Source organism: Poecilia mexicana, unplaced genomic scaffold (assembly GCF_051168715.1).
Source record: "Poecilia mexicana isolate PSO_F unplaced genomic scaffold, ASM5116871v1 scaffold_2, whole genome shotgun sequence".
Lineage (NCBI taxonomy): Eukaryota > Metazoa > Chordata > Actinopteri > Cyprinodontiformes > Poeciliidae > Poecilia > Poecilia mexicana.
Genome location: NW_028263371.1, coordinates 37,607,932 through 37,620,382, shown reverse-complemented (window position 1 = coordinate 37,620,382; position 12,451 = coordinate 37,607,932). Strand labels below are relative to the sequence as shown.

The following is a 12,451-nucleotide window of genomic DNA, read 5'->3' as shown; positions in this document are numbered from 1 at the left end:
TACAGACCCCTGGTTACAGACCCATGGTGACAGAACCTCACAGGCCCGCCAGCATCCCTCGACACCGCCTGCTTCAAACATATAGCCTCGGGAGTCATCGCTCCTACCAACACTCACGTTTCTTTTTGCTCTTTCGTACGCGTATGCTGAAATGTTAAACAGGTAACTCAGACTCCGTTGTGTCTGAGTTACGTTTGAACTGTGTAACTCAGGTTTGGTTTTCTTTGCAGATCCAGGAATGCAGATTTTGGCCTAAATAGACAATAATGGTCCATTTTCTCTAGCAGAGCATCTGTTATCAGGAGCTCATACTCCTAAAACTAGCACAATAGTTTAAATCTATAGGAAACTGTTAGCTGATTAACACCTTACTATAAAAATGTGACCAACGGTATGCATCTCACAAGATGATAAATGCTGATGTAGTTTCGCCTGAGCCACAGGTAGGAATGACTCTCTGCAGGCGTCTGGCTGCCCTCATATCTGTAGAGTGGCTTGGATGAGATTGTCAACCTGTCATCAGTCAGTGGACACACGAAGCACGACGAGAGCTCCATCTAGTGGCCATTGTGAGAAGAAACACTTTTCACTGCACAGGCTAGAAACGGATCTTAGGAGGGCAGATGAATCGCTTTCTGACACACAAATCACACAATTGTGAAATAAACTGTATTTATAAACTGTATTTTTTTCTTAAGCTGATGTCCTATTTCAAGAGATTTAATCTGTTCCCATAAAAAGCACACTATCAATCAAATTGTATTTGTATGGCACCTTTCAGCACAGCAAGGCGTTTCAAAGTGCTTCACATCATAAAGACTCAAAAATAAAAAGTCACAGAACACACAGTCGACAACATTACATTTTGCCATCATTACACATCAGATTGTTGATTAATGTTTCATGATTATGTTTCAAAAGCAACTCTAAACGTCTGGGTTTTTAGTCTGGATTTAAAGGAACTCAGGGTTTCAGCTGTTTTGCAGTTTTCTGGAAGTTTGTTCAAGATTTGTGGTGCATAGAAGCTGAATGCTGCTACTCCATGTTTGATTCTGGTTCTGGGGATGCAGAGCAGACCCGAACCAGAAGACCTGAGAGGTCTGGAAGGTTGCTACGACAACAGCAGCTCTTTTAATGTATTGTGGTGGGAATTCTGGCTCTTTTTAGAGAACCGGCTCTTTTGGCTCGGATCACTTAAAAGAGTCAGCTCTTTCGGCTCCAAAGCGGCTTTTCAGATTTTTTTTTTTTGTTCCTTAATTTCTAATCCAACAGAAAAATGGTGCAAAATGACTGAGAGCTCATGGTTGGAAATGACTGCATTCAACAGTTCTTCTTCTGGGTCAGCGTGAAGTGAAATGTGCATTTTGAGTTTTAAAATACCATATGAGATTTTTATTTGGCTTTTGATGTTTACATTTACAGATTTACCTGTGAAAAATTGTTGGAAAGGGAGCTTTTAATTCAGAAATCTTCCCATTTCGTCTGAAACTTGTGTTTGTATTGAACCGCAATCAGAAAACATGTTACATGACAGTTTACTGCTCTAATGTAATGGGTTTTAAATGTTTTCTTCTCTGAAAAACAGTAAATCTCTGGCTCTGAAAGGAGAGAAGGGATTATTTAAATCCACCAGGGGGCGTCCTGAACTGTCTTACACCAAAGACTGGAAAGAGAATTAAACCCAACCATAGTTATTGTATAACGTAGAAAATATGTGACAGTAGTTACACACAGAAAATGCACATTTTAACACTATTTGTGGCTTATGATGGTATAAAAATAATAAATAAGCTATTTGCATGCTTATATTTTGTATTGTTTAATGGACTGAGAGACTGCTATAATTTAGGGTAGGGGTTAGGGTTAGGGTACTGCTATAATTTTTCCCCTCCATGTATGGGAAGCAGTGTGCTGCCATTACATAATTCAGGATAACAGCCGACAGCTGATAGAAAGTTCTTAATTATACAATTTGATCACTATGTTGTTTTTTGCAACCACTGCACATTATCACTTCAGCTTTTCTGCTATTTTAAGTTGATTTTTTTTCCAAAACACATCAGAGAAAATTGAAAAGTGGAGGAAAATTCTGTTTTTATTTTATAAGTTTACAACTTTTTTTTTTTTTTTTTTAAGTAAAAGGTTCATAGTTAAGTAAGGAGTAAGCACAAAAGGAGAGACCCGACCATGGCCTCTCAGCGGCGGTTTGTTTGGTTGCTGGCGTCCCTTATACATCTGAGGAGATACAGCGGCGTGTGGAGCTAGCAGTTGATCAATTATACTACAATCAAGCTGAGGATGGTTAGCAGTTGATCGACTATGGATATGCTACAATCAAGCTGAGAATTTCCTTCAATGAAGTTGAGGATCGCTTCTGTCAAGCTGAGGACTCCCTACAAGGTGCCTGGCGGATCCACCCGACCCATCACAGGTTGGTTAAGTCAAAGAACTGTTCCAATGGCGGAGAACGGTTAGGTGATGGCAGCCTCATGTCAGCCAATGCCCTTTTTCAGGAAGCAACCACAGCTAATCAATGCCAGACCAGGTGTAGCTTCTATGGAGAGAAAATGAAAAGCTTAGTTTCTAACCAAACTTTTTAGTAAGAAAAAGTTTATTTTCTAACTAAGCTAGTTGTTTAGTTTGAAACACCAGAGCGCCACCTTCTGGCATCTCTCCAGATCAGTTCAGTTCAGATTAAGGAACTGTTTCTGGCTTCGCTTTTTTCCCCTCCGTGGGCTGCCACCTTATCGTGGTGGAGGGGTTTGAGTGTCCCAGTGATCGTAGGAGCCGTCAGGGGTTTCATGCCTCTATTTGGGTCTGGTCTGCCGGGGCAAACGGGTCCTAGGTGAGGGATCGGACCAAGAGCAGCCTGAAAACGGCCTCACCTGTTCAGTTTGAGTCGCTACGTCACACTGAGCCAATGGATGCTGGAAGAGAGGAGACTCAGCGAGCTTCTCCTGCTGGGCAGATCGGTTTTAGACGCGTATAACACCGACAGATAGACATAGCTATCTATCTGTGCTACAGTAAATCTGACGAGGTAGCACAAATATTCAGAACAAGGAATTATATTTACTTAAAACAAGCTCTTGTTGAAACGTTACTTGTAAGTAAATTTTTGTCTCATTTCAAGTGTAATAAGATATTTGCATTAGAATCGACACCAAAAGTACTTGGTAAGATTTTTTATTTTTTTTTTTGCGGTGCCCCACTTTTGAACTAATGTCTGACCAACTAAACAGCGCTTAGAGCAGATAACGACCCACAGCCTGCGGCGTGTCTGTAATAAACGGATAAAAGAGCAGGACACGCAAAAGCCGCCTATCCACGGGGAGCTGAAGCGGTCCAACAACTGGTTGGACTGGCTTGTCCTCCCTCTGCTGTGATGTCACCATCCAATAGATGAGCGGCTGGCGGCTGCGAAGCAAGCGCATATGTATGCGGTCCGCCGCCTCAGCGCATCACAGCGATCCGCAGCTGACAGCTTTTCCAGGTTAGACGGGCTGGAAACGGAGCATTCAAGGAGAGAGAACAAGACCAGCTAGATTTCCAACAACCAGCCGTCATCATCCGCATCCAGCTGAGATATAGAGGGTTTCTCTTTGCCTTTTTTTCCCTAGGCCCCCTTACCTACTGCATCTTTCTCTCTCTCTCTCTCTCTCTTTTTTTTTTGAAGGAATAATGATGATGTTGATGATATTCTAACGCACAGATGACAGCATAAGCAGGGCGGTGAGCTGTCAAACACCCCACTGCAGCCTCTTTGTTGAGAAGGATCTGTAGCTACTGTCTCTGGACATGAATTCGGCGGAACAGACGGTTACGTGGTTGATCACGCTCGGGGTGCTGGAGTCGCCGAAGAAGACCATCTCGGATCCTGAAGCCTTCCTGCAGAGCTCCCTAAAGGATGGGGTGGTTCTCTGTAAGCTGCTGGAGCGGCTCAGCCCGGGCTCCACGGAGAAAGTAAGCGCAACACTTCTCCTCTTCCTCATCCTCCTCTTCCTCTGTTTAACCCAGGCAGCCGCCCGGCCTGTCCATCCGTCGGCGCGTCTGTCCACGTCCGTGACACCGACGCGGCGGTTTGTTGTCTGGCCTCTCTTTTTGTCCACTGATCCATGAGAGAATTTCTTTTGTAGGTCACGGCGGCTCTTGTTATTGTCTGCCGTATAGCAGCTTGCGCATATGTTGCCCCTATCAGCGTGTAAAAAAACAGAAAGGCGCTCGTCTGCTTCCTATTGATCTGCCATAAATAAGGCTGCTTCGCGTTTATTAATATTACCAGGAAGTGTTAAATCTAATAGGCGCTTTATGGTGTTTTCAATGAAAGCCGCCGACTATGATGCAGAAAATGCAAATCATTTGATAACCCCGGCTGTGACAGCCCGTATGACACTATCCATGGTTTGCATGTCATGTTGGTGCACATACTGTAGGCCTGTGGGGATCAGTGAGGGGATGAGAGGATGTTATCTGTACACAGAGCATCAGTAAGAATGGGCCGCCATTGACAGCAGAGGTGCACACAGGCAGAGATGGGCTCTTTTCCCAATTTAAAGAAACAGCGCAGCGTTTGTCTGTCAGAGTCGCAACAGCCTTAATTATTGGGATTCGACACCATGCAGTGCAAAAATAATGAATTATAAGAAAAGTTGTATTGCATTTATGCTCTTTTTATTTATTATTATATTTCATATTAAAATCTGGAATATATGTCCTGTACCACTGAGTAAATACTTTTACTGCAGAACGACTCTTTGCTGCAATATTAGCTACAGGCTTTCTTGTGTTTACCATTTGTGTATCTATAGACTAAACAGGAAAATTTATGTAGCTCAAGTTCATTCTGATCAGATTGAAGAAGTACGTGAACGTATATTTTAAAGCCTTCATAAATAATCTTGAATTTACTTCTCAAATGTCTGGACTTTGACTAAGCCAATATAATGCGAATAGAGCCATTCTCACGAATATATATAAAAATACTGACTTAAAATATATTGTCATTGTGCTCAATTACAATTGCAAAGTTTCTACTTGGAAGCAATAGGTGAATAGATATTATATTTCAAATGTCATGGATGAAAATTCTGCTTGCAAGGTATATGTTAAGCATGTTGGGTGGACATTTGCAATCCTTTATGTCAACACTGGATGTAAATTTTTTTGGATGAAAGGCTAAAGCTTGCAAAGACTGAAGATATTGTGACATTGTCATACTTGGTCCTCAGGCAGAGGAGAGATGAGGAGATAAGGGGATAAGGGGAGGGGAAAAGCTAGTAGGTAGGAAGATGAAAGATAAATAGGGACGGACACAATCTAAGGAGCCTAACTCTAATGCACAAATAATAATAACCCAAGAAGCAAACACAGAAATGAACTAAAAAGAAGAAAACCAAAAAAGAGAAGATCAAACAGAAACACAAATGAAACTAAAGTACAAACACCTAGCAGACACAAGGAAATAGAAAGACAACTTTTTTTTAATTGTAATTTATTCATCATCATCACAATATTCATCAACAGAACTGAAATGAAAAGTTATCACTGTCATGTATCATCATGGAGAACATGCGATCTCCATGCAGAAACACTTGGATCAAGAATCGAACCTGGGACCATCTGTCTGTAGGGCAACAAGGCAAAAGAGAGTTCCACTGTGCAGCCCCATTCTAATGGTGTATTGATTGCAGGATCTAACAAGGTCTTGGACAGCATAAGACTCTCACTGGGTAATGATCTTGAATAAAAGTACTATAGTTTCAAGCTACCCCACACAAAAAAGTAAAAAGTTTAAAACATTGGTTTTATTCAAAACAGAAAAGCAACGTTTACACCTAATGCTGCAAAAATAATATGACCTATAACAATCTATCAACAATAACCTGAAAGTTTTTTCTTTAGTATCTGATAAACATAAAACACTGATTTGTTTTCTATTTCTCACTTTTGTTGTCTCAGTTTTTTTTAGTTTTTTTTAATTTTTTTTAATTTTACATATTTGTATCTGCTGTGGGACTTTTGCACATTTTGCTGAATGTGTAGTATTTAGTATGTAGCTTACTGTTATCTGATTGGCAGTGTGCAGAAACAGGTTGTGTAGGGGAAATGTTGTGGGTCTCTACAGCTGGAACAAAGCACCAGTTACTCCACCACTTTTTCTAACCTTTGTTTAAAAAAGATTTCAAACTATATGACCTGTGCAATTTTTAAACTGTAACTTTTAAAAATCTTGATATACTTTGATACTGATAACTGATGTCTAAATGTACCGTGCGTGCTTTGTGATAAGTTGAGTCACATCTTGTGCGAGTCTGCATCATGCTGTGTTGGATCATAATTGCAAAGTCGTAATTATAAGTTGTTTGAAATGAAAAACTGGGTTTCTTGGTAGAGAAATTAAAGATAATAGTAGTCAAGAATGTCACAAGCACAGTGGCCCACTTACAGTAACACATATTAGAAGCATAAAGAAAACTTTAACTTGAATTACTTTTAAAATAATCTTGACATCCCCACAACTTGAAGTCTGTCAGCACAGACGGTGCATCTTTGGCTTATTCAGTTCTGTGATGTAACGCGTCCAGACTGATTGAGTGATATACTTCATTATAAACTTTCCTCCATTTCACCCATCCTTCAAACTGACTTAATGGGTGGAGAGGCTTGTGACAACTATTGTTAGATTACACATGAAAAGCAAGCCTTTCATTGTGGTTTGCTGGAGCTTCACAATCCTTCACAGAATTGAAATGAGATCTTTATGTGATTGCTTGCGTCGTTAAGAACAAACAACTGGTCTTTGAGAAAAGTGATGAATGTTGGTATCCTCTCGTTTTTAATATGATCTAATATTATAAATCTGTTCAAGCTATTATTATATCATCCAGCCTAAATATTGTTTACTCACTGTCCAGCCTATCGTGTTTGTAGGCTATACCAACATGCTGTTATAATAAAACTACGTTGCTGCACACTACTGATAAACTTAAAGCATCTTATGGAGATTGGAGTATCAATAATATGCTAAAAAAAAAAATAGAAGAAACAAGTTGATTTGCAGTTGCCAATACGATCCCCTTATTTATTGATGGCCATTGTTACAATTACAGAACTTATAAGAAGTGTAAGACAATGAACAGCACAGATACTTGAGCTAAATTGTAATGAATGGTAAAAAAAATAATCTTTTAGCAATATTATACCATGACTTACAGCTCCTTAGATTATTCTAGTTTTTAAGTAAATCCTTCACGGAGCTCACATGCAATGACAATTTTTAAAGCATTTACGTTTTACTGCTTCACCATTAAGCCTCTTAAGTTCCTGGAGATTAATACAGTTTTTACACCTTAAAGATGATGAAGCGAAGTGAGGCCACATTTCATCCTTCAGCGTAGAGCATCTGAGCGTGGACATGCTCTCCTAGTGTGTAAATGCATTAAATCTCTGGTTTGATTATTTAAGAAAAAATTGGATTTCACCACAAATCTTAAAGGAGCCACATTTATGATTTGGTGAATTTAAGGTGAATTTTGACAACAGGTTCCTGACCGTTTTTACTCTTGTACTCTTGTACACAAACTTTTAATATACAGTACCTAGACAGTTTTTTGTGCATGTTTCTGTTGTGATGTCTGAAATTGACAAACTGAGTAAGTCCTCCTTCTGCTGGAGTCCACTCATGTCTGGGGACACTGGTCTCTGTTAAGAGCTGAATCCACAATTTGATTAAAACTATGTAAACCAGACTAGACCAGCATTAATCTCGGATTGTTTGGAAGCAGTTATGGGTTAAAATTCATAGACTGCCACTCCAAACTGTGTGGAAACGTGTAGACAGGGTTTCTTTTGAGTGAACTGCACTGAACCTGACTTTCAGAAAGAAAAGAAAAAGGCAGAGCTTCTATCGGGATTATAATCCACTTTCTTCAGGCATCAGACAATTTCGCAGTGGTTAAGCTCTGACACTAAATTTAAATAATTTCTACTGAGAAGAAGCGCATATTCACATGTCTCACGCACAGAAAATGCAGTGTTAAAACTGCTCTGTGAAATTGCGATTGCTTTAAGCATAAACACTGAAAACAATTTTTACTTGTTAACATGTCAAAAAAAAATCTAAATCTAAAAGAAAGCTGTAATGAAAATGTCTTGTCCCTTTCTTTATCTCCAGACAGCCTCTGAAAGCAAAAGTTCATGCTTCCTTTAAACAAATTCCACAAAGGTTGGCAGATATTATCAACGTAATTTAATGTAAACTTTGTGAAACACTGTAACGTTTAGCACTAGTGGCTGGGTTGAAATGTTCTGCTTGCAAATAAAAATACAGAACTCCTGTTGGGATTTAAAATTAACCACAACAATGACAAATGAAAAAAGGAGCATAAACCAGGATAGAAAATGCTGAGGATATTCATTCAGTGAGAAATGTTTAGGATCTGTCCACCACAAAGCTCCACGGTGTTAATTCAGAGTGCGTTACAAAAAGTCATCCCGCCTCAGCAGGGCCATTTTCAGGGCCTGCTTTTGCCCTGGTTCCTACAGTACAAAGGAGAGAAAATCGAAATTGCACTAACCTAGTTCCTGAAAAAGTTCCTGCAAGGAGAAACACGCTTCTAGTGGCAGAATTGCAAACTGCAAGGAGTCGAAAACATTTCATCTTAAAATTTCCACATCTTCCTTATAGCCATTGTTTTTTTTGTTTTATTTTTTTATGTGTCTGGGCTACTGTGGAAATAAAAGCGAATCAAAAAAAGATTTAGAGTACAGCTGTGTAAATGTTAAATATTTTTTAAGCATTGTTCCGTATAATTATTTTACTACTTCCAAATATAAACATTTTGTTATTGTAAAGGAGGTTATTGTAAACGTCTTGCACCATCATCATCATCATCATCATCATCATCATCGGTGGGGGATCCCTATTTGGCAACGTCATTTCCTCGACTGAGTGCTTCCAGCCTCCTTTACTTCCCCACGGCTCGGTTTGTGTGCAGCCTCCAGAAGCGTCGGGCCCAATGCACACCGAAGCTGTAGAATGCGTGCTGAAAAAGAAGCGAGACTTTAAAAGCGAGCACATTCCCAAAGGAGCTCGTTGCGAGCAGTAACTCGTCCGCAGCGTGAAGGAGGAGCAGTTTATCGATACCAAGCGTTTCCGTCACCCTTTGTTTTTGTTCCAGATTTATCCAGAACCGAAGAACGACGGCGAGTGTCTGAGCAACATAAAGGAGTTTCTCAAGGGCTGCACATCGTTCCGCGTCGAGGTGAGTACACTTCTTGGGGAAAAAAAAAAAAAAAGCCTGGTTACATTTCACGCCTCTGGACAACCATATCCCGAAAGGAGGTGCTTTCTGAAACGTCGAGTTTGCATGTTTGGGAGGATATGATAGATATAAGTGTCGTGTTGTTGTGGAGCGGACTCTCGGAGCTCCTGACAGAAAAGGGGGAGGAGGAGTGAATTTGCTACCGAGAACAATCACCTAAAGCCCGGCTGAGAGAGCTTTTACCTTCCCGTACAAGTGGCGGTTCTAACAGGACTGCATTTTAGTTGAATACAGGATTTAAACGAGGTCTGTTTACTTTTCTCGGCTTATTTCTGGAAGCGTCTGGGTAATGTTGACGCCTTTTGAATTAATGCAAAGCTTTGTCCAGGGGCTGGTGCTTGGCTTTATTGTCACCAGCAGTTCACTCTGGCCATTGTAGATCATCTTCCACCCTACAGCTGTGAACAAAGACTTTATATATTTAAGTATAACTGGGATTTTTCTAACTTAGTTATAGCTACTCGCTATATTGTTTCAAAGTGTTGCAGATCCTAATAGAAATGCATTGGGTTTCTGTATAGAAATACAATGGGAATGCTACCACAGCCTAAAGCAAATTAAGGACAGAGTGCTGTTTATCTCTGTGTATTGGCCAGTGCATAGATGGGTCATTGAACCAGTCTGACAATGCAGCTCAGTGTTCCTCAGCGTTGCTTCTCTCCCTGCAGAGCCTCTGGCCACTGAGCCAGAAGAGCAGCACAGAGCACTGTCACACTGAGTTTTTGAAACATGCAAATTAAGAGTTGGACAACACAGGATGCAAGAGAGGCGAAGGCAGTGTGCGTGATTATTTTATTGGTAAAAGGTCTGCGTTTGTCCTGGCGTGCTGCAGGGCCAGGACTTGACAAGCACTGTTGAGACATAATCTGCAGATTTTTGCCAATGTGATTCCATATCTAATCTCTTCCCCTCATAAGCATGAAACTAACTGGGGTATCGTAGTACCGTTTCAGACCCACTCATGTGGCTTAAAGTCTGTTGGTAGAGATGGAAGGAAAAGCACAGGGTTCCCTCAGGTTGAGTGTAGCATAGGGAAGTGGAGCACATCCTTTCAAATTTCTCCTAAATGCGAGTCCTTTGTGCCAGCACAATCACTTTAGCACAAAGGGATTCACAATTGTCTGTTAAAACTGGAGTCATGTCTTAGTCTGCTACACTTAATGGGTTCTTGCATGCAAGATTTTGATCAGATATGTGTGACCTTTTTTAGTGAGGTCGGTAAAGCAGGATTACAGTAATTTGTGTTTTGGCAGTCAGCCGCTCACCGACTGCAGAGCCAAAATGAGCAGTCGGAGCTCTGCTGGCTCTGACCTCTGTTAGCTTTGGTGGCAGATAAGAGGAATTACTTAAAATATGTGAAAGACACATAGAATGATGCTTCGCTCTTACAGCTCTGTCAGCTTCCTGTTAGTGGAGTTAATTTACCTGTTTGTATATGTTGCTCATGCAAATGAATGATCTGCTTTACATCTAATTTGGATACTTGGTTCGGTCTTTGTGCCTGACACTTGTGCAGCTGCTCATGCCGACCTCTTAACCTCTTGTAGTTTTGACCATAAGAATTTCTCTTTATTGTTCCCATGACCTCTCCTGTGCCTGTGGGTAGTTGCCTTCATCCAAGCATCTACCTGTTGATTCATTACAAACCGATCTTTCATCACCTGTGGGAAAACGCGCAGTTGTGTGTCCCATTTTGACTCGTGTCAAATTATTTTGAGAAAAGCTTCCGCTGATACCTTCGTCTCCAAAAGTTAAATTCTCAGAATGTCATCGAGAAACTTAAACAAGATGAGCCAATTTATCTGTGGTTCGGAAGTCTTTGCTTCATTGGCTTTGGTGAATTTGTCAGCTTTATTTTAAATTATAAAAGCCAAGTATTCATATTATAATTTTAGCTGATTGCATGTCAGCTGGAACCATTTTATCATAGAACTGATTAAACAGGATACGTTATGATCCATTTGGTAATTATTCATTTGTCCTCCTTGGAAATTGAAAATCCTGTGATGTCAGTGGTGACAAAATTATTATTATTAAAAAATTGGGATTTTTCTCACCTCAGTCAAAGTTGAATAATTTCTCGTATTTTTGTTTTTCTTTTTTTATAATATCATATTTTAATATGTCAAATTTTCAGACCTTACAGATGACTGGGATTTCAAATATTGAAGAAGATCCGTCCCGTCCCCCAAAATGTTCTTTTTAACCAAATTTATTAAAACTACTATTTCCTAATGTATGGTGTGTGTTTACATCAACAAACCAGAGGCAGAGAGAGAGAGAGAGAGAAAATAAAGGTTGGAGACATTTGCCATTAGTGTATTTTTGTGCAGTTTCAGTGTTTGGTCCTGACAGTTGCTAAAAAAAAATATAATCAACACTAAAAAGATTTTTACTGAAATTATTTGGTCTCAATCAACCTTGAATGTTCACAGTCTGCTGTTTAATCTCAAATGAACATAATTTTAAATATTCCTGGGTCCTGCTTTGGTGCATAAATGGGAATAATCATATAGTGCAATGGTGTCCAAAGTGTGGCCCTCGGGGCCATTTGTGGCCCTCAGAATGATTTTGTGTGGCCCCCTTCATGCAGTTTAAGAGTGGTACAAATTTGACTGACCAGCACAAGAAGTTCATAGTTTGCAACAAGCATTTTCATTAAAAAAAGGTGATTCACAATTTGTTCTTGTTGATGAGAACAGCATGTCAACTGATCCTCAAATATTATAAGTGCAAGACACTTTTATATTTCTGATCTAATATGAAATACAGATCAGTTTTTCTACAAAAAAAAAATCTAGTTTCTTGTATTAAATTGTTACAAGTTTAGTTTGAACATAACATAGCATTACATTTAATTAACTTATAAAAGTTGCATGCTGTAGCTTTAACTGCACAGTTTTGGCCAATAGGTTAAAAGTTTGGACGCCGCTGATGTCATGCTTTAATTTTCTGTTGGATCTTAAAGCAAACTTTGCCATTGATTTGTAAAGTTTAACCAAAATCCGTGCGTCTTTACAAACGCAGCCTTTTCCCGCTTTTATTCACAAGAAATTCTGTCGACCACATTTATTTTTAAATCTTCTGGCGTGATGAAAAGCTTAGACTTGATACTTACGGTATTTAGC

General features: G+C 39.7%; 1 protein-coding gene across 2 annotated transcripts in view; it reads left to right on the top strand.

Moving 5' to 3' along the window:
• The first annotated feature begins 1,878 nt into the window (after positions 1-1,878).
• arhgef7a (Rho guanine nucleotide exchange factor 7a) overlaps positions 1,879-12,451 on the top strand; it is a 35,432-nt gene continuing 24,859 nt past the window's right edge. The window contains exons 1-3 of one of the 2 annotated variants that reach the window (XM_088015618.1): positions 1,879-2,431; positions 3,677-3,963; positions 9,180-9,263. In XM_088015618.1, the coding sequence (XP_087871744.1) occupies positions 3,799-3,963; positions 9,180-9,263 (249 nt within the window). In that variant the 5' untranslated portion in view covers positions 1,879-2,431; positions 3,677-3,798. Of the gene's footprint in view, positions 2,432-3,094; positions 3,964-9,179; positions 9,264-12,451 lie in introns of those variants that run through there. The other variant, XM_015005476.2, reaches the window with a different exon arrangement.